Source organism: Sardina pilchardus, chromosome 12, assembly GCF_963854185.1.
Source record: "Sardina pilchardus chromosome 12, fSarPil1.1, whole genome shotgun sequence".
In the NCBI taxonomy this organism is placed as follows: domain Eukaryota; kingdom Metazoa; phylum Chordata; class Actinopteri; order Clupeiformes; family Clupeidae; genus Sardina; species Sardina pilchardus.
Window position 1 is genome coordinate 3,149,019 of NC_085005.1, and position 27,267 is coordinate 3,176,285.

At 44.1% G+C, this 27,267-nt stretch overlaps 2 protein-coding genes across 2 annotated transcripts in view; both read left to right on the plus strand.

Moving 5' to 3' along the window:
• Positions 1 to 11,604, plus strand: part of LOC134097888 (heparan sulfate glucosamine 3-O-sulfotransferase 5) — a 43,479-nt gene extending 31,875 nt beyond the window's left edge. Inside the window, exons 2-3 of the mRNA XM_062550838.1 lie at positions 9,251 to 9,392; positions 9,675 to 11,604. Coding sequence (XP_062406822.1) covers positions 9,286 to 9,392; positions 9,675 to 10,608 — 1,041 coding nt within the window. The 5' untranslated portion in view covers positions 9,251 to 9,285 and the 3' untranslated portion in view covers positions 10,609 to 11,604. The remainder of the gene's footprint in view (positions 1 to 9,250; positions 9,393 to 9,674) is intronic.
• Positions 11,605 to 12,939: 1,335 nt separating this feature from the next.
• LOC134097857 (histone deacetylase 2) lies at positions 12,940 to 27,105 on the plus strand. Its single transcript, XM_062550809.1, has 14 exons — positions 12,940 to 13,106; positions 13,842 to 13,954; positions 16,457 to 16,574; positions 16,745 to 16,819; positions 17,592 to 17,730; positions 17,885 to 18,026; positions 18,251 to 18,343; positions 18,484 to 18,592; positions 23,632 to 23,772; positions 24,706 to 24,814; positions 25,043 to 25,173; positions 25,384 to 25,539; positions 25,725 to 25,782; positions 26,647 to 27,105. The coding sequence occupies exons 1-14, from the start codon at positions 13,052 to 13,054 to the stop codon at positions 26,675 to 26,677; spliced, it is 1,470 nt and encodes a 489-aa protein (XP_062406793.1). The 5' UTR covers positions 12,940 to 13,051; the 3' UTR covers positions 26,678 to 27,105.
• The last annotated feature ends 162 nt before the right edge of the window (positions 27,106 to 27,267 follow it).

Sequence of the window (27,267 nt, forward strand, 5' to 3'; positions counted from 1 at the left end):
GGCATTGTAGTGCCTCTGCACGCAACACACACACACACACACACACACACACACACACACACACACACACACACATACACACGCACACACCTTCACACTAGTGCCTCTACACAAACACACACACACACGCTCACACTAGCTCCTCTGCACGAACACACAAACACACACACACACACCCTCACACTAGCTCCTCTGCACGAACACACACACACACACACACACCCCCTCACACTACTGACTCTTACAGTTGATAGTTTCTGCCAGTGCAGGCTTAGCGTATTAGAGATGTTATCCTGTGCGATCTGTCCTACTGTCACGTCTGGCTGGCGCGGTGGAGAAATGTAACTTGAGTGACGGTGCCCACTCTGCCCACAGCCGTGACTTTGCCGTGCTTCTCAAGCGGGCGCAGAGCGCCGGTGCGACGGAGCTGCCAGTGCGAGCGCGCCAGGCCCCGGTGCTGCGGGGACAGAGCCGGCGGACGCTAATGGGACGGAATGTGCCAGAATAAAAGACAGCAGGCTGCCGCCCCCGGGAGGCAGGAAGGGGCTCCGCACGCCCGCACGCACGCACACGCACACACACACGCGTCCACTCCGCTGGATGCCCAGCGCTAGCAGCGGGCAGCGCTTCACCGAGCACGGACGCCCGGCCCACACGCCATCACACACACACGCCATCACACACACACACACACACACACCCCATCACACACACACACAGACACACACAGGCCATCACACACACACACACACACACACCCCATCACACACACACACACACACACACACACACGCCATCACACACACGCACGCCGCTCCTGCCTCCCCACCACCTCCACCATCACAGCAACAACAAGCGCCTCCATCACTCTAGTGTGCAGAGACAAGGTGGTTGGGGCTACGGTGTGGAGGCTGTCGCTTTGTGTGTGTTAGTGTGTGTTGGGGCGGGGTGGGGGGGCTGTTGGTCTGTATGTGTGTGAGGGTGGGGTGGGGGGGTTGTCGGTGAGTGTTAGTGTGTGTGAGGGTGGGGTGAGGGGGCTGTCGATGTGTGTGTGTGTTAGTGTGTGTGTATGTGTGTGTGTGGGGGGGTTGTGAGGGTGCATTGGTGCAGAGGGTTTGGTTGTTAGGACAGCACACTGTCCCCCCGGAGGAGGGAGGAGTCTGCAGCTGTTACGCAGGGAACACAGCTGCTCCAGAGCCCCTGCACACAGCAGGTGTTTCTGCCTGATGTGGCTCAGCCTACCCCCCTACACCACACACACACACACACACACACACACACACACACACACACACATACCACACACCACACACACACACACACACACCACACACACACCCCACACACACACACACACACGCGTCGGCGTTAGGCAGCCGGAGCCGAGCTGCAGTGGCAGCGCAGCGTCACGTGTCCAGCGCTCTCCCAAGTCCCATTAGTGCACGTAACTGTAAAGGTAAAACAGGCCTGCCTGCCTAATCAACTTAGCTGTCAGTGGCCGTGAGGATGCAGCCTCATGGCCTGTGCTGAGAGGAGACGAGGCAGCCAGGAAAAACAACATGGCCGCCAAGTAGACGCCAGGTTGACAGCATCAGCCAGAGGCGGGCGTTGTTGTTTTGTTTGTTTTGCTTTCTTTCATAGGAGGTTTATGACAGAGGAGCTTAATTAAAGGTAGCTCTCCTGTGGCCTAAACTGTGTAAATAGCATGCTATTTCCCATGGGTCTGTGGGAGCCAGTAGGGAAGAGAGAGAGAGAGAGAGGGAGAGAGGGGTATCAAAGTCAGTATTGGAATTTATGTTGGAGCAATTACAGTGTGCTACAGGGAGCAGTCATGTAGTCACATAAATATGTCTCCAGCAGTGCCTTTATATATGTTCAGGCTGGCCAAGATAAAGCTCAGCATTTCATCCACTGGCTTTATACATTATACATATGTTTGTGTATTGGTGTGATAGCGCCATGGTATCTTTAGGTATAGTAGCCATATCACACTGTTCAGGATAGGGTGGGGTGGGTAGGGTCTAGAGAAATACCTTGCATTAAGAAAGCCTGTGCAGTTTTCATTTGCCTGGAGGATCTCTCTCTTTCTCTCTCTCTCTCTCTCTCTCGCTCTCTCTCTCTCTCCCTCTCTCCCTCTCTCTCTCTTTCTCTCTTTCTTTCTGTCTCTGCTCTCTGGCCGGTGAGTTTATTGCATCGCAGCTTCATCTTATTTGTAGCCTCAAGGTCGCACTGCAGTCAGCAGTAAAGCAGATATTGTCTTTTGAGTTCAGTGCCGGCCTGCTGTTTATTATTGTGCTCACTACTTTGTTTCCTTCCACATGTCAGCTCTTTGTGCAGTATGTGTGTGACTGGGCTAGTGTGTGTGTGTGTGTGTGTGTGTGTGTGTGTGTGTGTGTGTTTTGTATGCCTATTAATGTAGGTTTTCTGTGTTCAATTTGCTTAGCTGTAATATGGGTCGGTTGACAGCTAATTTGAGGCGGAGAGGGAGAACTGGCATTCATAGAGTGCTCAGCTGGACTAATTGAGCTTGACTGTAAAGCTGGGAGGTCAGCACAGTTCAGAGTGACAGGGGGATAAACAGGAACAGCGACACAGAAACCAGACTGATGTATCTCCACAGCTCCAGCAGGAAAACGAGCACACAAAAGGGGCCTGTGCTGTTATTAGTCGTGTCTGTTCTCAAGCGTCCCCAGGGATCGTCTCCCGAAAAAATGCTACGGGTTTCACTTTGATAAGAAAACTTCTGTGTGCCAAGTGTGGCATTGTGTGTCTCAGTGCGTACAACAAAAGATTTCTTACTGTCTGGAAAGTCTGGCTGGCTCGTCTGATGTTCAGATTTGAACATCCTTTAGTATCGTAGAAAAATAAGATGGGAGAAAAACAAAGGATTGGAAATCAGCAAGGACAATGAAAATCACCCACTCATATGTCATTGCACAGGATACCATGGGTCCATGAAAGTGATAGCATTAGCATGAGGCAGCTCTCAGGTAGAGGAGAGGAGAGGAGAGGAGAGGAGAGACAGGCTTGTTGTGGAGGAGAGTGGGAGGGCTACTGGCAGCAGCTGGGGACCGATACTCAGATGAAGGCTGGACAAAGGAGCAGCCACAGACGGCCATAAATAATGGAGGTGTAATATCAGCAAATGGATGTGGCCGAGGGGGGAGGGCTAGCGTGGGCACCACGCTCACAAGGACTCCATGAAAGGATATTAAGACCAAACTTTTTCTTCTTCCTCATCCTCATCCTCCTCATCCTCCTCTTCCTCTTCTTGTTATTCTTCCTGGTTGTAGTATAGTTGTAAGTTAGTAGTAGTGGTAGTAGTAGCAGTACCAGCAGCAGCAGCAGCAGCAGCAGTAGTAGTAGTATTGATTGTAGTTGATTTAATTACCCTGATGCTTTGTGCATGCAGTTTACTGTCCTGTGCTGACATGATGGAAGATTGCAGGGGTGGTCCGCCATAGTCAGGCAGTCAGCTCCTGTAAACTTCACAGCATTTATTAGTTGTCATATTAAAGAGGAAATACCATAAAGCAAATGTGCCATAACAATTCTATTATGGAAATCCTCCAGGATAGGTTGCCTGCTGTTGACAGAGACACTGGCCAAAGTACAGTTTGCATCTTTTTTTACACCACTTCCTCATGTCTCTATCAGCAAAGCCAATTACCCTGTCAGACATGCTCTTTAAGGCCAAGCATAAATCCACTCCTTCAGGGAAAACAGTCATTTCCGACACCTAGCTTTTCTGAAGGAGCCACAGAGGAATGCTTTCATGCTAATGATCCCGGCGGACTACGCCCTGACGCTGTGATTTGTGGCTACGCAGCGCGGCGTACGAGCGCTCCCAAAGCAAGGGCCATGTGAGATGCGGGCCGACGGGGAAGGTATTAAGATTGCAATCAGCCCGGAGCCCAGTGGCTTTGAACAATGAGAGGCGGAGAGGAGAAATATGGCGCTCCTTCCTCTCTGCGGTGTATTTCCACATGCTCCGCGTCCCTCTCCCGCCACACAAACGGCCGCATTCATCCTGAGCGGTGAAAGCAGCGCCGATAAGGAGGCATCCATGCCCTCAGATGGATTGTTTGGATCGTTCTAGAACAAATCCGGTGGATTCATTTGTCTTGCTGCTTATGCCCACCTCTTCCAATCCAGACAGTACTCAAGGTGTTTATTTTTTTGATATACTTTCTTTATTCTCCTTTTCCCTGCGTAATGGATCGTCCCTGAGCCTTGGGGTGGCAGAGCGGCGGTGTTAGTGTGTGTTCCCAGAGCCCCAGCTGTCTGCGCCAGCCGGGTCCAAGGCGTCCAGTTCTGTGTGCCCTCCCCCTGGCCAGACCCCCTTGGGGAGCCGGGGAGCTGTGGCCGCTGTGGCCTCCTGGAGCTGCAGGAACACACGCACGCACGCACGCACGCACGCACGCACGCACGCGGGACACGTTCACCGCGGCACAGCTCCAGCCCGAGCCGACAGCGCAGAGCTGCTGATCTATTTTTACTCTCCGTGACTGCAGCTCGATGCGCTGAGAGTTACAACAGCAACAAAACTGGCATAATTAGCGGAGGGCCGCATGTACCATAATGAGTAAACAAGATGTTGTGTGGTATCATTGATAATTATCATATGCAAATCTCATGGAATCCTATTTCAACAGTCTATCTTTAGACCTGCAAGGGCCTGGGGGGTTAGAAAAGTTGCTTTGTATTACAAATACCCCATCGCTCAGTGAAACTCAGGGAAGATATTGAGCATGATTAAATCTACAATATGCAGTGTTGCCTTTAGGAAGAACATGTTTAATGGGCAGAAATAACAATGGGATTGATAGAGAAACAGTGACAAAGAACATGCTTAGTAATGTTACAAGCATCTTGATTTGGTTCAGACCCAGAGGCGCTGTTGATTATTGGCATACTCTTTCACATTGGAATCGTTCCTGTGACGAGATGCACCATGATACACATATTCCTTTGAATAACATTAATTACATTGTGACTCTTCGCATTTTATTTGTGAAGGTCATACAGCCCATTGTAACGGTAATCCTACACATCTGCAGTTGTAAAAGCAGTAGATTCACTATAGTGTTGGTGGATTGGTGGCAGTAATTCATTTTGCTGTTAGTATTGCATTTGCTCGTCTCCTGATCCTGTGACTCCTTTCTGAAATAATTGCCTTATGACCTATTATTTCAAATGACTAGTTGCCTGTTCCATTCTAGCACCTTGTTTTTCTGGCTTTTAAACAGAATGCATTTCATTAATTACGCCAGTGAAGATGAAGTCGGCTCTGTTGGACGCATTGATCATCGTAGATCAGTGAAACTTATTGCAGAGTAAGCCTCTGATGAGTGACAACTCATTCAGACATGTAAGGGCATCTGCTGAAACAGTGAGACAAATTCAGCAGTACTCAAAAGCTCTACTGCTGAGAACTGAAATATTCAAATAAGTTATTATGGATATCCAGAGCTTTGATGTAAGTCGGCCAGGAGAAACTGTCAGATTAATCTCACAAAGGCTTGTCTGCCTTCATGTTAATGCCTGTAGTCTTTCAACAATGAAACCTGCATATTGACATAAAATGCACGGAATGGTTTGATGAAAACTTTGTAATGATGCATTTTCCAGTCCTGACTCCAAATCTATTCTCATAATTCTGTTCTCAGTTATTTCAGGAGTTGTAAGATTTATATATTTCTGTTCTGCCAGGCATACTAATTTTGAATACATAGACACACCCTGAGGTGTTTCTGTCTTTGTCTGCAAAATTGACGTGCTAGGATATCACCTACCAGGAACAGTGGCTCTAACACCTTGATGGAAAGATTTAAGTTGCAGTGTAAATTTCCAGCTGAAATGATGACTTGGATCCACTGGCAAATGAAGAGAACAGTGGTGTGGCAAGTTAGAAAAACAAGCTCAGCAGTTTCAACTTAGAGGTGACCCACCAGCTACAATTGCATTTTTTTTCAGTACACTCTTCTGTCCCTCATGTTCTGGGCAGTTGGTGCCTATACACAGTGACGAAAGACTCAAGAAGCTGAGCATGTATTTGAAACCCAATGGTGAGCACAAACAGCAGAAGACTAGCTAATGCCCCCAGATCTCCAATCTGTGTGCACTCAAAACATATGCAATTGCATTACAATATATTGCAGGCATTTTCCTGATTCCATTATGATAGATATTGTCTTAAGGAGACCCACCCAGTTTGGCTTGGTTGTGCAGACACCACTACACCACACAGGATGATTAGGTATTGGGCAAACTCACTCTCCAACCCTGCAACTGAATTGCCTCCGGGAGAAAATGCTGTATTTTCACAATGTTTTGTGAGATTCTTGCTCGTTAGGCAAGAGCAGTTGCCTGAACTGTTATCCTTTACATGATACAACAGTGACAATGCTGTTTGTGAAGCTGAGGTAACATTTTAGGTTAGTGTCACTACTATTTTTAGATTAAACAGTGACAGACATTTTACTTCAACAACTGCTTTTTAAGAAAATGCATTTTAAAAATAAGGTAGTGTACAATGCTATTATTACAGTGCAGGGAGTCTGTCATGAGAGACATTTGAAGGTGCTCAAAATATCCCCAGCTGTTGATGGGGAGCACAGAGAGAGTGTCTAGAAATATATTTAATTGGCTGTCTTCCTCTGCATTTATTTAAAGTGAAGGCTCTGTCAATCGTTTTTACCTTGGATATTGTGCAGTGCGAGTGGATCGCGGCGCTGTAGAAGAAGCTCAGAGACGTAGCAGATAACTAGCTTCTGAAAAGTTAGATTTATTGATCCAGATGATGTCCGTGTCTACACAATGATGGTGCACCAAGTAGTCAGTGTGGGTGTAGAGAAAAAATGTCAGTGCTCCATGGAAAACACTTTATTGCTTGTTCACGAGTCCCTGTTTCAACCACAGTATGAATGGAAAGTCTCTCTAAAGGACTCTAAATGACTACCCAGTCTCACAGAAATGCTTTTTGTAATGAAAAAACATTTCATTTCCAAATGGGAAATTGCAAACAAGGAATGGCTACTGGATAAATGGTTTTATATTCCCCTATTGTTACAGGGCACTGATAAAAAACTGAAATAGCTTTCATACTCTTGTCTCAATAGCCACTGTAGGAACGGTATTCTTTATATTTCTGGGTTACAAGCCGATTCTAAGATCCCTTTCCTCAGGACTATAAGATATTGTGTTAGCCATGCCAGTACAGTGTTTGAAATGACATTAGCCATCTGCTGTAGCTTTTATTCAGTTGTGTCTGTTTTTTTATTTTTTTTTAAATCACATTTAAACAGATCATGGTGTGAGAGCAATGGAATGTGCTTTGGCTGGAGCATCAAGAAGAGAACACTTCCAGTGGTCTTAAACTGACACGCTTCTGAAGGTTTAGGATGGGGACATTTTTTTTCTGCCTCATGGAAAATGGTGCTGCTGGCCATGACTATCTTGCATGGCCTGATCACAGCTGTGAGACACTCCACTGGTGACCACCTTGCCTTTCTACACACTTGTAAAAACTATTGGGATCATTAATACCAGTGTGTCTTTGTGTGTTTATGTGCATGTTTATGTTTCTGTGAATGTCTAAGAAGTGGGATATGATATTCCATACCATAACTAAATATTTTATAAAAATGTGTTTACATTACTGTCTATATATGAATAGCCCATGAAAGTCATGCCCCCTGGCTTGTAGGTGACAGGTAAATCCCCCTGCTCTCTGTATGTATGTTTGCCTGTTTGGATATAAGCTGGAGAAAAAGCCGGAGAGCAGTATGAAATCATCATCTACATTGTCCAGGGGAAGGGCTGCGATGAGTGCTTTTGAATGATAAAACACTGCCCCCTGTTGGCTGATCCACAATGTGTGTGTGTGTGTGTGTCTGTGTGTGTGTGTCTGTGTGTGTGTGTGTGTGTGTGTGTGTGTGTGTGTGTGTGTGTGTGTGTGTGTGTGTGTGTTTGTGTGTGTCTGTGTGTGTGTGTGTGTGTGTGTGTGTGTGTGTGTGTGTGTGTGTGTGTGTGTGTGTGTGTGTGCGTGTGCGTGTGCGTGTGCGCGTGCGCGTGCGTGAGTGTGTGTGTGTGTGTGTGTGTGTGTGTGTGTGTGTGTGTGTGTGTGTCTCATGTTTGATGCAGAAGGTCAGTGGAGTCAGGGACATGACATATATAGTAATCAGCTCCTGCATGTAAATGGCCGTGAGAGATACGTGCTTTAGCAAATCATTAATAATGATCAGACTGGGTTAGCAACAACACAGAGTGCTCTCTCTGATGATTGGCCCCTGAACAGCACATGGAGAGAATCACCATGCAACTCAAGGGCACTCTAGAGTTGGGATGTGTGACTCGTGTCGATATGGTAGATTTGGAATGGAATCTCTAAAACACTTCAGTGAAATCAAACAGCTGCCTAAATATACATATCAAGGACAACATCCTATGCAGTTCAGCCATTCAAACTCACAGAGAGGCCATTTTCTCCAAAGACAGGAGATGGAATGTCAAGGAGCATTGTTTTGTGGTGTCACAAAGTAGCGACTCCTCATTCTCTCATTGCACTAATGTGAGGGCTGATGTGAACTAATGGGATAATAAAATTACTACTGCCATTAAGTTCTCATTTCCTAAATGGTTTGTTTTGGGCATTACTAATTCAGCGAAGCAAACAAATGCAACATGTCCTCAACAACAAAATTATGGATCCTTTGTTTTGCTGTTCCTTCTCCTGAGATATTGCTAAATGCTAAATTATCCTTATGATGTTGTGAATAGTGCAATAGTCACAGGGGGGGAATAATAATAATGTTCCTACGCCCTGTCAAAATTGGCACATAAGCTCTGACAGACTGTTCCGTCTTGGAGATTAAAAAAAATGCAAAACAAAAAATGTGACTCTGAGTTCTATAGACTGTGTCCTCCAAATCGGATGTTGACAAAATGAGAATGATGCCATCAACAGGCTCCCATGGGGGGGAATGGCACACCACTCTTTCCATCAAATCAACTCCCCGCACCGACGAGAATAAATAAAAAATAAAGAAATAAATAAATAAAGTGGAGGGTAAATAAATGGAGGGAGGAAGTGCGGGGCGTCCGTGCTCTAATGCCTTTGCAGCACTTTGCAGCTCCAGCGCCACGTGGCTTAATCACTTGTAAGACTTGATTGAGTGTGCGTTAATAAACATTACGCTGTCTCTTTGCCTCCGAGTGATTAGTGCTTTATGTGCTCTGCTCTCCCTAGGCTGAAGACGCAGTCCTGAAGATTGATGGAGGGCCATGCTATTCAAACAGCAGGTGTTGCTTAGACAGAAACTCTTCGTGCTGGGCAGCCTTGCTATTGGGAGTCTCCTGTATCTAGTGGCCAGGGTTGGGACCTTGGATAGGTCAGTGGTACTGTTGCACGTGTGACGCCTTGAGAATGCTAAATCAACATTTTAAATGGCATGTGCAACGCACGCATGAATGATTTACATGTCAGCAACAATATATGCTCAATGAATTATTCATTTTCAATTGAATGTATATTAAAATTTCAACACTTTTGTACTAATTGCACGTAGCAGGCATAGGACATATGTACAATCCATTCTAATGTGTATGGCTTATTGAATTTCTTATCAAATATTAATGAATGTGTGTCTTTCAAATGTCTTTCTTCTGTGTAGGCTACAGCCAATTTGCCCCATTGAGAGTAGACTGGCCCCTCCTGGCCTTGCAGACCAGATCTCCTTAAGGACCCTGCAGTACAAGCGCAGCCTGCTCCACGAGCTCCGCAAAGGCAATGCCACCAAGGAGCAGATCCGCCTGCACAACCTGGTGCAGCAGCTACCCAGAGCCATCATCATTGGGGTGCGCAAAGGGGGCACCAGGGCCTTGCTGGAGATGCTCAACCTGCACCCGGCCGTGGTCAAGGCCTCCCAGGAGATCCACTTCTTCGACAACGACCAGAACTACGCCCGCGGCATCGACTGGTACCGGGGGAAGATGCCCTTTTCTTTCCCCCACCAGATCACCATTGAGAAGAGCCCGGCCTACTTCATCACCGAGGAGGTTCCCGAGCGCATCTTCAAGATGAACTCCTCCATCAAGCTGCTCATCATCGTGCGCGAGCCCACCACGCGCGCCGTGTCCGACTACACGCAGGTGCTGGAGGGCAAGGAGCGCAAGAACAAGACTTACCACAAGTTCGAGAAGCTGGCCATCGACGCCAACACCTGCGAGGTGAACACCAAGTACAAAGCGGTGCGCACCAGCATCTACACAAAGCACCTGGAGCGCTGGCTGAAGTACTTCCCCGTGGAGCAGTTCCACATCGTGGATGGGGACCGGCTGATCACGGACCCCCTCCCGGAGCTGCAGCTGGTGGAGCGCTTCCTCAACCTGCCCTCGCGCATCAGCCAGTACAACCTGTACTTTAACGCCACGCGGGGATTCTACTGCCTGCGCTTTAACATTGTCTTCAGCAAGTGCCTGGCAGGCAGCAAGGGGCGCACTCACCCAGAGGTGGACCCTGCGGTGGTGGCCAAACTAAGGAAGTTCTTCCACCCGTTCAATCAGAAGTTTTACCAGATCACAGGCAGGACTTTCAACTGGCCCTGAGGAGACTCCTTTGGTGGAAGCACTGCCTCTCAAAAATACTGATATTTAAATGAAGCACTTTTCTTGAATTTGAAACTTAAGGCAAACAAAAAATGTGACCAAATATGTAATTGACTACATGTTTTTTGTCTGTAAAAGTAAGCCAATGAAAAAAAAAAAAAAAGATTTTTGAAATGTGTGTTAAACTGTTCGGTTATTCCTGTTGATGCAAGCTCTACAGTTGCCCACTGTAATCAATATGTTCACTGCTATCCTGTATGGACCCCGGCATTAACTGAAGACGTTGAGATTATTTGTGAAATGGCCATATGACCATATGGAAGGATCCCACACTTTCTATAGTGAAATGTAAGCACCATCCTACACACCATAAATAGCTATATTGTTATTGGGGTAAAATGCACCTCTGAATGTGGAACTGATGCATTACAAAAGTATGTGTCCCTTCATTACTTTTGTATGTAATAAAGAGGACATTGTCGAGGAACCAAGGCTCAGATAATGTTAAAGGAGGTTCATTCTTTTCCGTATGAAATTATGCAGGTGCTATTTTTTTTCAGTTAAAACCAATGCAGTTACAGTTCATGGTGTAGTGTTAGTGTCTTATATTTTGAGCATGTCCTCAAATTAAACTATGCACCTCTTTACTTTTAATCAACAGCCATCCAGTGATTGTATCCATTCTGTAACCTAATGTGAGTGGAAGTGTAAGATTAGCTTAAAAGAGCAAATATTTTACACCAATGTTGTATTCCTGATAAGAGAAGATATGTGAATTATCAGTGAAGCATTTAATATGTACAATATAGTGGTCAAACAGACTTAAGTTATTTTTTTTCATTTGTTTTTATATGCTTACAGAAAATCAAAGTGTTTTATTTTATTTAAACAAAACCTGTGGTTCATTCTAAGTAACCGATTCTTCACATTTACAAGTACATACCACTGTATAATAAATGTTTCATTCTGTGACAGAAGGATTTAATTAAAATAACTTTAAAACACCCTTGCATGGTTTTGTTTTTACCACAACACTCACATGCACAAACAACCACATCTTTAATATGGAAACATTTGACAGTGCTGCATACGTACGACATACTTTAGTTTAAAAACAGCATGAAATGTGTTTTTTATTCTTTGATAGTTTAAACAGCGAGCTATGGCTGCAGGTTCATGGGCAGTATTCTCTTACATCACTTGGTGCTAGTAGGCCTGGAAATGCGGGGCAGAGGTGGCAGACAGCCTAATCTCAGTGAATGATGGCACTCCACACTGTGCCGCTAGATGAGACCATCTATAAACGGGGGCTGCAAAGCATTAAATAAGAACTCACTTTGTGGAGCAGAGCAGACCCAAGAATTGACTTCAGACCTATTCACTGACAAAAAAGTAAAGATCAACGTACTTGTAGGATATATCAATGATGCATTACGGGCATACTGATTCTCTTATCGTAGGGGACATTAACAGTGCATTGTGGGTGATTATTGAGAATGCTGATATAAACCACAGATAAATAAACAAATAAATAAATAAAAACAGAACTGTGACACATGCAATGCACACCCTTATCATATAATTTCAAGAAACCTTTTGAAAAAGGCATTGCCATTTTACATAGAAATTACTTTATCTCTTGGTCAGTGAAGCAGTGACCTGCAATGTTTGTTGTGTCTTGTTGCCTAATGCCCCACATGCAGGCGAATGAACACGAACAATTTTAATTAATCACTGCAGACAGCAAAGTAATTAACCTGTTTCACACAACTGTCCAGTGCGGATCTGTAATCTATCATGGTTAATGCAGTTTGGTTAATTGTAAAAGAAATGGCCAACTCTGAGGGCACACTTGCAGAATTTAGTCATTAATCACCTCAGGTAGAATAACTGTGCCTGACAGTCTGGGCAAAACCCTGTGATGTGATGAAATGTGATGGTGCCTATATATCTAATCCACAATCCACCACACTTAATCTGATGCACACAAAAGAAAAGCCAGGATACATCACAACCTTTGCCGCATTAGTGTTTTTTTCTTCTGAATGGTGCATTTAGAAACTCTTTGCCACCATATTAGGCTATATGACTTCAGATAGGCTATCAATACTGATAACCTACTTGGAATAACATTGCGTCCAGGCATTCAAACACTCATCTGACTGACTCATAAATATTTTGTTGTTCTACATTATCTTTCAAATAGACGACCAACAAGCAAGTCAAAGTCAAAGATACAAAATATGTAAAATGTATAGTCGTTGCTTATGCATTGTTACATTATTGTATCTATTTAGACGCCCCCTGTATACGCGCACACACCACCGAATCTTTGATGATGCTCCACCCACTTTGCCCTATTTTTTTCTTTGCAACATTGACCGACTGCTAGACCCTGTTCTGTTGTTCTAATTTTGCACGGTTTGTTGAAAAGTAGTCAAACATGGCTTACACGCTTTCAACTGGTACCAAAAAGAAGGTCTGCTACTATTATGACGGTAGGTAGTATATCGGGTCCTTTCTTTCGGTGATGGTTACAGCAACGTTGGAGTCTGTCTTGCAGAGCATATGAGACAGTGCCGAAAACTAGCTAAGTAGCTAGCATGGCTAACAAGCTAGCAAACAAATGTGTTAAATTATATGAGCATGTTTCTTGTACGCTGTCACAAACCCGATGCGTGAGGCATTTTGATGACTTCTTGAGATATATCATAATGTATTATTTACCTATGTTGGGATTTTGCGCAGACCCTTTGCTAACAATCAATGAATTCTAGACACCACCAACCAACCAACACTGGCGTAATATTAGCCATGATAGCATGCTAACAACCACTCGTGGATGTACTGTGGGCATTGTACTCCATCCTTAGCGAGCTCGTTAGCTGGCAAGTTAAACACAAGCGCAGTATAAGCTTTAAGTTTGTACTTAATAATTTTAAGTTCTATATTAAATCAGATTGAAGATCGAAGTTAACCATCGTTGTCACGTGTCACAATTTCCATTTTATTTGAAGTTGATCATCATTACCGCCAAGGCCCAAAAGTACCGATGGATAGGACCCCGTGGGTAGCATCCAATGCGCATGTTCCAATTCTTAAAAATAATAAAGTTTGGCTATGTATGGTCGCTGGTGGATGCAACTCGCATGCAGTATGATGCCGACATGTTATGATGTTATTCTCAAATCGTTAAGTTTTACATGGAAATCTTTATTTGCATGTCTTTTCAGGTGATATTGGGAACTACTATTATGGCCAAGGGCACCCTATGAAACCCCATAGGATTCGCATGACTCACAACCTGCTGTTGAACTATGGACTGTACAGGAAAATGGAGATATATGTGAGTGATTTGATTTAAATATCGCCATAATAACTCACTTCATTACTTACTCACTGGTGTGTGTGTGTGTGTGTGTGTGTGTATACCAGGGCTGTAGTACTCGAGTCCGGACTTGGACTCGAGTCCGGACTCGAGTCCGGTTTTTTATGGTCTCGGACTTGTCTCGGACTCGCTGGTATTTGACTTGGACTTGTCTCGGTCTCGGCCACTGGTCTTGCCAAATATGGTTCTTGGTCTCGACCGAGTCCAGGCGTCTTTATCATGTTATAATATTCAAGGGAAGTACACCAGGGCTCGACAATAACGGTTGCCCAGTAGCCTTCTGAAGTAGCCAAACATACGTGTGCGCAAGGCACCCCCTCCCAGAAGCCTGTGGCTGTGCGTCTTTTTTTCTCACACACACGTATGCGGAGCAGTGCCATAAACAGCGAAACGGCTGCTAGTTTGAGTGATTATAACGCATAATAATAGGCTAATATCAAGTTGATTTGTTCTCTTGCATCTCTCAAATTTGTGTTGCTAACCTATCAAGGCTATGGGATTTAGTTTAGATTTACTTTTGGGTTTAACGTCAAGAAGAACGTTTAGAAGGCTACGCAACCTTGGCAAATTGTTACATCTGGAGAGAGCTCCTGCCATGCCGCTAGCTCAGGTCATGTATGTCAGTCGTGTAGTGGTCACAAAAATCATTAGTGAACATTAGAAGACACTTATCTCTTCTATGATCCCAAAAAGATTGTCTTCAACTTCACTAGTGTAGACTGTGTAAGCGAATTACTCTCACCACGTATTTCTTAAAGTGACAGGCACTCAATTACACCTACTGTACACACAACCAACGTGTACTCAATTAGCCCTACACACCACATTAAACATAGGCTACTGTAGATACTGACAGTATGTATCCAAGACATTAAAGTGTATGCCTTATTTTAGTGCACAGAGTAAACTGAAATATGAGGCCTTTAATAATGGGGCAACCTTTTTTTTGTATTTGGTAACCAAATGCTCATGCCTGGTTGCCCAGTTGGCAACCACTTTTAAAAGCTAATGTTGAGCCCTGGAGTACACTAATACTGGTCATTCTTGTCTATGTCTTGAGTGAAGCTATATTGTAACTTAAAGGGATAGTTCGGATTTTAAGACACGAAGTTGTATGGGTTCCCTGTCAGCAACGTAGTGCATCAGCACTGACTTACCCCCGACAGCGTCCTGTGAGCCGAGATCCAGCCGGTTTTTGATCGTTTTTGATGCCGGACTATTTTCTTCAGCAAGTTTCTGGGGTCACGAAAGTAAAGTGTTTTTCTTCTCAAAACCATATGCGTTCAACAGAGTGATATATTTGCACCACAAAAACGTTGTCCAGCTGTCAGTAGCGCGCAGTGATAGGAATCGCGAAAAATAAGTAAGTGATAACGAGGTTTGAATTTTTCCTGGACAACGTTTTTGTGGTGCAAATATATCACTCTGTTGAACGCATATGGTTTTGAGAAGAAAAACACTTTACTTTCGTGACCCCAGAAACTTGCCGGACTACTTTCTTCAGCATCAAAAACGATCTAAAACCGGCTGGATCTCGGCTCACAGGACGCTGTCGGGGGTAAGTCAGTGCTGATGCACTACGTTGCTGACAGGGAACCCATACAACTTCGTGTCTTAAAATCCGAACTATCCCTTTAATTAATTTATGTGATACCAAGGGGAATGGTTATACTTAAAAATCCTGGGTGTTGTGACACTGTTTTTGCTTTTAGATCAGCAAATAATAACCCAAAATGATTGTCTTTATACTGTCATGCATACAACTTGTTTTTTTTTGTCCTGGACTCGGTCTTGACTCGGACTCGAGTCTGTTGGACTCGGTCTGTCCTGGACTTGAACCTCTTTGGACTCGGTCTTGACTTGGTCTCGACCGGTCCTGGTCTTGGACTTGTCTTGGACTCGACAAAGGTGGTCTTGACTACAGCCCTGGTGTATACATACATATACACTAATTATGAACACACTTCAGAAAGAGTTAAAATGTTGTCTCTTGAGAACCACGTTGTAAAAAAATAACATTGACACAATAAAAACAATATAACTTTTTTTTTTAAATGTTGTTAAAAAGTACATCTAAGATATAGATGTATGTTTTACAATATAGAGGACACTACTGTACACATTAAATAACATAAGTTATACAAACAAATACAAATGCACAAAGCAAACAAGGCTTGACACACAGACGTTGGGCCGTGTTCAGTGACAGAGTTGTAGTATTTATTAACAGCAGTAGTTGTGTAGGTGGATGTGTTAGACTGACATGGAAATGATTGTCTACTGAAGTAAGGTTTGTTAAGGATCAGTATAAGTCACAGTTTGATTATAGTTTTACATAAATGAATGTACAGCAGATTGTTTCCATGAACTTCACAGATGGCAGATAACAATCTGTCCTAACAGTTGTATTGGTTTTGTCCTTGTATTTGTTCTCTCTCATTGGGTTTTTGTGCTTTCCAGAGGCCACATAAGGCCACTGCAGAAGAAATGACAAAGTACCACAGTGATGACTACATCAAATTTCTGCGCTCCATTCGTCCAGACAACATGTCAGAGTTCAGCAAGCAGATGCAGCGCTGTAAGGGCCCTTCTAACTCAGACCATCAATGCAGTTGTACATGTTAGCATAGTTAAACAGACCTGTGCTGGACTCGGTATCTGCCTGAAGCACTTGTTGATGCCCAGCTTTAGTCAGTCTGTCATATCTGCTCTCTGTCTCTCTCTGTCTCTCTCTCTCTCTGTTTCCAGTCAATGTTGGGGAGGACTGCCCAGTGTTCGATGGGTTGTTTGAGTTCTGCCAGCTCTCCACAGGTGGCTCAGCCGGTGAGTTAGTGTTGTGAAATTTATTTCATTGTTTGTTGTTTTGATAAAGAATGTAGGGAGCATCTTCATCACTCCTAGTACATTTATCATGTTGTGAAAAAAGCGAGGTTGCACTAGAAAAGAACCACATGAATGATGATCTTACATGACAAGAGCACAGTGTCGTTGACAACCTCCTCTAAATTTTACTGGTGAATTGCATCGGAAAGCGGCATTTTGATAAAAGAACCCTCCACCTATGCTGTTTTCCATTTTGAGTCTACCACACTACCCTGACCTTCCTTTTACGAGGCATTGGTGTGGTCTGACATATTTCAGATTCAGAAAACCAGCCATGCCAAGTTTTCCCATGCTTGTTTCCAAACACATAATTCACCCAAACAAGTCCCATAAACATCTCCCCTCTTTTGTGACGGTTGCTTAATGGACACACATTCTGGATGTGTCTGTTCAAATATGTTTGCATTTTCTCACTCTGTTTGTAGAGAGGGTCATTTGCATAGCCCACTGTTGCCCATCTGATCTCTTTGTTGTACACAAAGAGATCAGATATTCTCTTTCTGTTGATTAGATTAGCTCCCAGGTAACTGAGCAATACTCAATGGCAGTTATTCGGACATTGTACAAGAAGGCATCACATATTCTGCTCCTGTTGATTAGATTAGCTGCCAGGTAACTGGGCAATACTGAATGGCAGTTATGCTGTCCCCGTGATGCCTGTACACCTGTGAGGAGATGCCAATGTGTTCGCTTCTCTCTTCCTGTTGCACAGCTGGAGCTGTGAAGTTGAACAGACAGCAGACGGACATCGCTGTGAACTGGGCAGGCGGTCTCCACCATGCCAAGAAGTCGGAGGCCTCGGGGTTCTGTTACGTTAATGACATTGTCCTTGCCATTCTGGAGTTGCTCAAGTAAGGCTCTAAGCTAGTCTCCTCGTTGTCTGAGATGTTATTGGACATTCGTTCTTTGGCCTAGTTGTGGTCGTTTTTGATAAGTTAAAATGCGGGATGTGAGTCTTAAGTTAAATGCAGTACTGACTGATTAACGCTGTGTTCTGAATCCCAGGTATCATCAAAGAGTGCTCTACATTGACATCGACATCCATCATGGTGATGGGGTGGAGGAGGCCTTCTACACCACTGACCGAGTCATGACCGTGTCCTTCCATAAGTACGGAGAGTATTTCCCGGGGACAGGAGACCTCAGGGTAAGACTCCACTCTGGGACGCAGTGTTGGTTTAATTCAGACCTAGACAAGGGTCTGACTTGCACACAGCAGTTTGAAGAAGACATTGTGTAGACTGAGGAGACTTTCAGCCCTGACAAATAACCTTAACTGTTGGGGTGACAGGTAGGATGTAGCTGTTTGTTCTTTATGGGAAATAGTGTTGTCTAGTTTCATTTCAGTATGTATTTCTTTTTTGTCTTTAGGATATTGGCGCTGGAAAGGGCAAGTACTATGCGGTCAACTTCCCCCTGAGAGACGGTATTGATGATGAATCTTACGAGCAGATATTCAAGCCAGTAAGTTCACCATGTCTTAGCAAAGGAATCTGAGCGCTCTGTAGCACTACAAAGCAAGACTGTTAAGAGGTTGTCCGTGGTCACACGTGTGTGTGTGTGTGTGTGTGTGTGTGTGTGTGTGTGTGTGTGTTTGTGCGCAGGTGATGGCCAAGGTGATGGAGATGTACCAGCCCAGTGCAGTGGTTCTGCAGTGTGGTGCAGACTCTCTGTCAGGAGACAGGCTGGGCTGCTTCAACCTCACCATCCGTGGTAAGAAGCCTCCTTATTGCACCAGACATATCCTGTGATCTCCTTTACTTCCTCTCTTAAAGTGCTTGTTAGACTGTGGAGACCATTTACTCATGTGCATCTATCCATCTCTGAGACATAGCATAGGAAAAAGGTGGTAATTGCATAAATCGCACAGACTCCGAGGTTACCATGGATTGCAAACAAGAACTTAATAGCCATTAAAAGCTTGGAAAGCATGAAATTAGGATTACAATTCAGTTTATTGGACGTTTCCATTGCATGGTCTGATAATATAATGGAAGATTTTTTATTGTCTACTGATTGTCTTGAATTTTTGCATCAGCCAGACAGAATGAGCAGAACCAACTACAGTTTTGTTATGGACCGGAACGCCCTGTCATCCAAACTCTAGCTGCCTACCTACTGTAAACGCTCAATTCAAACAGAGTGGGGAAGTGCAGATTTAATGAAAGTGAAACTGGCTCTACAACCCAATTTTTGTCTCATGGTTATAACTGGTAGAGAGCGTAGTCTTAGGGCGTATTCACACCAGGAAGGTCCGTTAGTTCACTTATTTGGTCCGGACCAATTTTTTTTTCTTTTTTAGTGCGGTTCGCTTTCACACCGTGATTAATTGCAACCGGAGCAGAATTTATAAACAAAAGCACATGTGCTAAGGTCGTTCAACCATTGGCTGGTAAACGTGTAGGTGGGGTGAAGAATAGGAAGCCAAAGTCAAAGTTGGCCCACGTAAATACTATGTTTGCGTACTGTACTCGTTATTATCCTAGCAATATAGTTTATACAGTTACAGCTTTGCAGAAGTGCTTGAGTGTCAAGACTGTTTGATGCAAGTTTAACAATATCATGCTCGTAATTTTGCAACGACGAAGACGTGCAACAAAACAGCTGAGAAGAGCTCTCATGTGTGTCCAACATGCTAACAGCAGGCCTACGGAAGACGGAACGGGTAGGAGATGCAAAATCAAATTATTGTTGGCAAAAAAAGCGTTAGCCCACTGCTGCTTACAGCTGTTGTGCGTCACGGAGCTATCCTACATTTCCCATAATGCGCAAAAACTACGGGAGCTCGTCAAATCCAAAAAAGGTAGATTTCTGTAACTGGGTCGGATCGAGGTCGGTCTGCTTTCACACCATAAACGAACCGCACCAGGGTTCGATAGGAACCGCTCCGAGACCACCTCCTCAGCTGGGTCTCGGTCCGCTTGTTTGGTCCGCACTAGAGTTCGAGTGATTGTATTCACACCAGTCAAAAAGGTCCGAACCAAGCAAGAAACGAACTTGGGCCCCAGCCGTGGCGCAACTGGCTGGGGCACCTGCACCACACGCCGGCGACCCGGGTTCGATTCCCGCCCCGTGGTCCTTTCCGGATCCTACCCCAGCTCTCTCTCCCACTCGCTTCCTGTCATTCTCTCTACTGTCCTATCCAATTAAAGGCATGAAAAGCCAAAAAAATAATCTTTAAAAAAAAAAAAAAAAAAGAAACGAACTTGAGTTCGTTTTAATCGAACTAAACAAGGCAGGTGTGAATACCCCCTTAAATTGAATTCTGGTGCAACTGAAAAAGCCTTAAATCTCGCTTGCCCCATCTGTATGAACTATGAAAATGGACTGGTAATCAGGGGTAGATAGATAGGAAGGAAGACTTGCACATTATTCATTGCCAATCCATTGAAAATGCACACTCTGTTGTTTAAAACTCATTAAGAAAATAATCTCTTAATCTTCATTTTTCATGAACTGTTGATGAAATTAACCTAATTAGGGATTTCTTCAAAACTCTTAGTGTGGCATTTTTTTTTTTTTTTAACTCTTAGATTGTTTCTTGTCCCCGTACTGCTAGTCATGTCGATTATTTGGTGCATGCATTTGTCACAGAATCTCAAGTTCAGAGGGTCCTACATGAAGGCGTGTAGCGTAATTTTCTGACTAGATTAGTTGCACTAGTCACAATCCGGTTGTGAATGCCAGCTTCCCTTCACATGAGTTGTGTTCTGTTCCTGGCTGTTCCACCTTCACAAGGCAGTGGATTAGTTTAGAATGCTGCCATTACTGAACATGGGAACCACTTCCACACAGGTTGGAAGACCTATGTTATATTTTATTGTCTATATATCAGTGTTTCTCAAACATTCACAGACCAAAGACCTCTTAACCAATTAAAAAAACAGACCACCTGCACTAAACGCACAGACCACCTACACTAAAACTAGTTATGTTCTAGTGTACAGTTTAAAGTGTAAAGTGGCGTAGCTATGCAGGCAAAATTGTTGTTTTGTTGAAGTCTGTCAGGACTAATAAACAGGAAACTCTTGATATTTTTTGGATTTACGTGCAAGATCAGTGTTAAACACCTAAATTATGTGGCTCTCAGTCCGTTGCTTTGCACTCACACCTAGGCATTTTAAAGGGATATTCCGCCATTTTGGAAATAAGATCATTTTCCACCTCCCCTTGAGCAAAACAATTGATATTTACCTTTTTCCCATTCATCCAGCCATTCTGTGAGTCTGGCAATACAACTTTTAGCTTCAGCCTAGCATAGATCATTGAATCGGATTAAACCAGTAGCATCTCGCCTACTAGCATCATGTTTAAAAGTGACTAAGATTTCCGGTAATTTTCCCATTTAAAACATGTCTCTTCTCAAGTTAAGTGCAATAAGACCAACTGAAAATGAAACCTGGTGTTTTTCTAGGCTGATTTGACATGGAACTACACTCTCATCTGGCGTAATAATCAAGGCAAGTTGCAAATGTACCATGGGCTCAGTGATATCAGGCACTACTGCTTGTTGTCTATGGGGACTGTTTTCAGATGGTGCGTGATATCACTGCGCCCATGGTACGTTTGCAACTTGCTCGAGGGGAGGTGGAAAATGAGCTTATTTCCAAAAATGGCGGAATATCCCTTTAGAAAACGAGCAGATATTTACCTTATCTGCTCCCAGAGCACCAGGGATAGCTTGCAGACCACCAGTGGTCCCAGACTACACTTTGAGAAACACTGCTATATATGGCCCTATATTCCAATAATCAGGGGATTTTGGTGAGGTTGCAGTTAGAAGATCATAAAGCTGTTATTGAATTTACATCCCAATCATGAGTGAGTGCAAGTTGTCTCCACAGTATCACAGAAGTGTAATGATTTGTTCAGCCTTTTTCAGTCAGTGGCTTAAAGTATCAATTTACTCTGATGTAGCGAGCTTGCCCCCAAGGCTATCAATATATGCTATTGCATTGTAGGTGCATATGCTGGGTTTACTCAAAACTACTGATGAATGCTGTTTTGGTCATAGACTAATATTTACACTGATTCTCGTCCAAAAATAGACCCTAGGAATTTAGACCCGAGTTGTCCTTTGCTTTTAGTCAGTTATCAACAACATGTAATGAATGTGCTTAAAATTTGATTTGATTTTATTTGGATCCCCATTAGCTGATGCAAAAGCACCAGCTACTCTTCCTGGGGTCCACACACAACATATAATAGACAAGAAAATCAACATACAAATAAGAAATCAACATACAACACAACAGATATAAAAACAGGAAAAGAAAATACTTTTCCTGGGGTCCACACACTATAACAAACAAGAAATCAACAAGACAACATATATATAAAAAAAAAAAACAAACAAACAAAAAAAAACCAAATAAAAGAAAAACAGAAAAATAATGACTAACTAAGCCACCAACACACAACACAGACAAACCTCAACAAGAGATGAAGTGACAAAAAGGAAAAAGTGCATGTGAGTTAATAAAAACCAGTAGGCTACTGTACATACTAGGATTTAGTGCAATCAACCATAAGGTGCTGCTTTACTTGTTTTTTGAAACTAACTTTGCTCTGGATTTTTGATATCTGATCTGGGAGGTAGTTCCATTCAACCATAGCTCTACATAGCACTGTGTGTTGTTTCAGTGTTGTTTTGATTAGTGGAATTGTGTAGTTACCACTAGTAGCATGTCTAGTGGGGTATGTGTGAACATTGGAACTAAGTGTGAGCTGTCTAAACAAACAGTCTGGTTTGTTTAGTGTATTAATGTTCTTTATAAAAGAAAGAAGCGATGCTTTCAACCTCGCCTCAACTGTCAGCCAGCAAAGTTGGTCATGCATGTTTTTTACATTGGCTCTCTGTGTGCATTTAAGGGCAAGCCTTGCTGCTCTATTTTGTACCCGCTGAAGCTTCCCTAGATTAATTTTTGTGGTACCTGACCAGACCACTGAACAGTAGTCTAACTGTGACAAGACCAGGGTTTGTAGGACCTGTTTGGTCAGATGAGGTGTTAAAAAGGAAGAGCATCTTTTGACTACAGATATGTTCCTCCCCATCTTTTGCGCCAATAAATCTATATGCCTTGACCATGACAGTTTACAGTCTAAGTTTACACCCAGGAGCTTTATTTCTTGTACTTGCTCAACCGCAACATTGTTCAGTACTAAATTGAGTTGGGGCTTAGAGCTTAATGAGTGTTTTGTTCCAAATACAATACTCTTGGTTTTAGATATGTTCAGGACAAGTTTGTTATCAGAGATCCATTTGAAAACCTCCTGCAACTCTTTGTTGAGGGCTGAGGTGATTTCCTCAAAATAGTCCTCATATATTCATCACCAGTGTGTACAACTGGCTCGTACCAACCTCGCGAGAATGAATGTTACTTTCTCCATTCATAAATGGTTATGGGAATTTGTTTTTGATGAATTACTTTGGAAGTCATGAGAAGCAAGACATGGTGTAGTCCTGTTCTGAGCACCGATTCTGAGACAGATCAATTTTGGCCAGTTTTAACAACAGTCCTTTTATTTGTGAAATGTTTTGTTTTTAACACAACAGGAAGTGGGTGCATCTCAGTGATGCTTTGAAATGTTCTGCATCATGAAACATTTAGTCTCCTTGAAAGTGTGGCCACAGTGGGAGACAGACTCTGCTGTTGCTGTTGCTGTTGCTGTTGCTGTTGCTGTTGCTGTGCTGTGCTGTGTTCTCTTGTGTGTTTCTCTGAGCCGAGTGCTTTGTGGCGGTTTGTGTGCAGGCCATGCCAAGTGTGTGGAGTACATGAAGTCCTTCAACCTGCCTCTGCTCATGCTGGGGGGAGGCGGCTACACCATCCGCAACGTGGCCCGCTGCTGGACCTACGAGACCGCCGTCGCCCTGGACACTGACATCCCTGACGGTACGCCTACGTCCCCACCGGTGACATGCACACTCATCTGAACGAGCACATGTCACGCTTGTCCCGTGCCCCAGCTCTGACTGTCTGGCAGCGTTGCTCTACGTTTGACCTCCTTTAAGAGTAGCTCCATGAGTTGTCTCTGTGTGTACACTTTTTAGGTTCAGTGCGGTCAAAAAGTTGGTAAAGCTTGAGTTGTGTGTTTACAATGACATCACATATTGGGATAGATATCCCACACGCAAACACATCAAAGTTTTGCAGAAGGTGTTTCAAATAGTTATTGGATATACGCTCACCTTTATAGAAGTTAAAGTTCTAATTGTCCCAATGTTAGTTTTATCTGTTGCAGTCCTGAGTAGGATTTATCCATGGCCTTGGTGTCTAAAGTTGGGTGTTAGGGGTGGGGTTTTGCATATAGTATCACAAGGAGATAAATAACTGAAAAGAGGAAGCGCTATAAATATGCTGCGACTCTCAAGGTAGCGCTGGCGGAGGTGGGTGATGTTGGCACAGCGCGTTGGCAGCGGCGCCAGCCCCTGTGTGTCAGCTGTAGCTGGGTGTCAGGGGCCGGTGAGCTCCTCGCTGAGGGATGGCCAGCCCAGCACTGCTGCCTGACAGGGCGCCGAATCAGCACTCTGTCACAGTAGCCGAGTATTAATGTGTGCACGAGGGCACATTACCACTGCCTGTCAGACGCGCCGCTTGCTTAATGGAATGTGGATCTCTGAGGGGAACGCGTGCACACACACACACACACACACACACACAGATTCACACCCCCTGATGGTCTCATCACTTTAGTTTGTGATGGCATTACATTATTTCTTTAAAAAGTTACTCAGCATTTTAGCCACCAATTCTATCTCAGAAAAAGTGTGAATGGGGAAATGTTATAGTCTACGCTGCTAATATGTCTCCTCTGTGTGTCTCCAGAGCTTCCATACAATGACTACTTTGAGTACTTTGGCCCAGACTTCAAGCTGCACATCAGTCCATCCAACATGACCAACCAGAACACTAACGAGTACATGGACAAAATCAAGTAAGTCACCGGACGTGCTTGACATGGAAATAGTGATGCGCGGGCACTGATCTTTTTAGGCAAATGCAAAAGCCAGCAGGCAGGCGTTTTGTGTGTGACCATGCTGTGGATGGAGCTCAGTGAGGGGCCCAGACTGTGTGGTGGCTCTGCTCTGCTCTGCTCTGCTCTGCTCTGCTCTGCTCTGCTCTGCTCTGATGAGCTGTGTGTGTGTGTGTGTGTGGCCCACAGGCAGCGTCTGTTTGAGAACCTGCGCATGCTGCCCCACGCTCCGGGCGTGCAGATGCAGGCCATCCCAGAGGACAGCATCCCCGACGACAACGTGGACGAGGACACCGAGGACCCCGACAAGCGCTTGTCCAGTAAGAATGCAGACGGCCAGCAACATCTCAATGACCGTTACTATGGCCTTTAGTTTTTACTGTAGCACTTGCAATAGCATGTTGGGGTTAAGTGTGTCATACGCCGTATGATTATATAGAGATGGATCATCGTAATGTCTTGAGATGGACAGTTTAGATAAAGGGCAGCATTTTCATTTGATGATGACCACTTCTCTCCCGTTCTCCCAGTCCGTGCGTCTGATAAGAGGATAGCGTGTGACGAGGAGTTCTCCGACTCTGAGGACGAGGGAGAGGGCGGCCGCAGGAACGTGGCCAATCACAAGAAAGGAGCCAAGCGAGCCCGCGTGGAGGAGGACAAGAAAGAGGTGGAGGAGAAGAAAGTTGGTGAGCACTGACATGCTTGTCCCTTTGTGAAGCCACGTGTGGGATCACTCCCCACTGATCTGAGATCATTCCCCACCACCCCTTATGCTCCTGTCAGAGACTCCTTTTTCTAACTGTTTATGTGCTATTGTAAGATGTAAGTCAGCCCAAATCAGCCTGCTCTCGCTCTCGCTCTTGTCCTACAGAAGTGAAGGAGGAGGAGAAGGCCAAGGAGACTAGCACAGAGAAGACGGACACAAAAAGGTAAGCCTCCCTCGCACGCCACGAAGAGCAGCCAAGACTACCTTAAGAGCTGCCATTTTGGACTGAATTACCAGCGCAGATGCAGCAGTGGAAAAAGGAGCCCAATCATTTAGTGAAGCCGCTAAAGGCAAGGAGGAACTACTGTAAGAGCTCATTTCCTGTGTCTGCAGACAAGTTTGATAGAAAACCACAATAAGGTGTTTAGGTCTAAAGTAGTGAACTAACTACCTAAATGGCTTTTGCAAACCTTGCCAACAGCCTCAACAGCCCAGTTGGCCTAGATAAAAGTTTAATGTGCTATTTTGGGTGTTGTGGAGATAGAGTTGGCAATAAAGTGCTGTGAAAGCTTTTCTTGCGTTTCTGCAGGATGTTTAGCTGAGTTTCTTGGCCAGCTAGTGGGAACCATATATGATGATAATGTACCCCCACCAACATGAATTTGAAGACGTTTGCAAACCCAATTGCCTGTTGAAACATATCTAAGGGGATTGCTCCAAGTGTGTGTGTCTGTGGTGCTGCAATTTGACTGACGCATCTTGTCTGACAGGGGCAGCTCCTCTAACCTCACACACATGGTGTGCACTAACATTAGTGGGATACAGATCTTTGACTAACTAATAAACCAAACTGTGATGTTCAGTATTCAGTGGCTATCGTCCAGTAGTCTCATTAGTGTGTGAGACACTGGGGCAAAGGCCAAAATGAAGTCTGCCGTTTGCTCGTCATGGACATAGGTAGTCAAGATGGACACCAAATTTGCCTGATTGTATTTATGGCCCAGCTCAGGATGGGGTCATGGACATGTTTGCAGTTAAGGCATACGGTGTAGTTGATCATTGTGTGACAAGGCTTTTCTCTGTTTAGCGTGAAGAGCGAACAGACCAGCAGTGCCTGAAGTGGCCACAAGGGGGACTACTGCTCCACACTGGCAGGCTTGATGGCAGCGGTGCCTCACATACCAGACTCGATGCCCACAAGCATTATATTTATTATTAAAATGTGTGTCATAGATACATGTTTGGATTTGTTTCATGTTTCTCTTTCTTTCCCTTTCTTTCTCTCTTTGGTTGTAATTCCATTGTCTTTGGTTAATTGTGACGGTCCTTTTTAATCCATCTTGCCGCTTACAGCATGAATTTGCTGTCTATCCCTTTGGAAGCTAAATGTTTTTAAATAGGCTTTTTATTTTTTGGAAATGAACTGTCTGTTTGTATTGATGTGTCCTAGAGAGAATAATGTGGTTGTTAGAAATGAAACCTGCATTGACTTCATGTTTGTCTCAAATTTGATATTTTGCATTTACGTATTAAAATGTTTTTTATACTTGTTGTTGTCCTTGGATTTTGTCATAAGATTCAAGAGGATGCATTTATAATGATTATTCAAATAAATGAATCAGTCAGTAAAACATTTTATCTCTCATTATGTCTGCCACCTAGCTGGATAAATCTAATGTAAATTAAAATTGCAGTAGTTGTGGGTAAA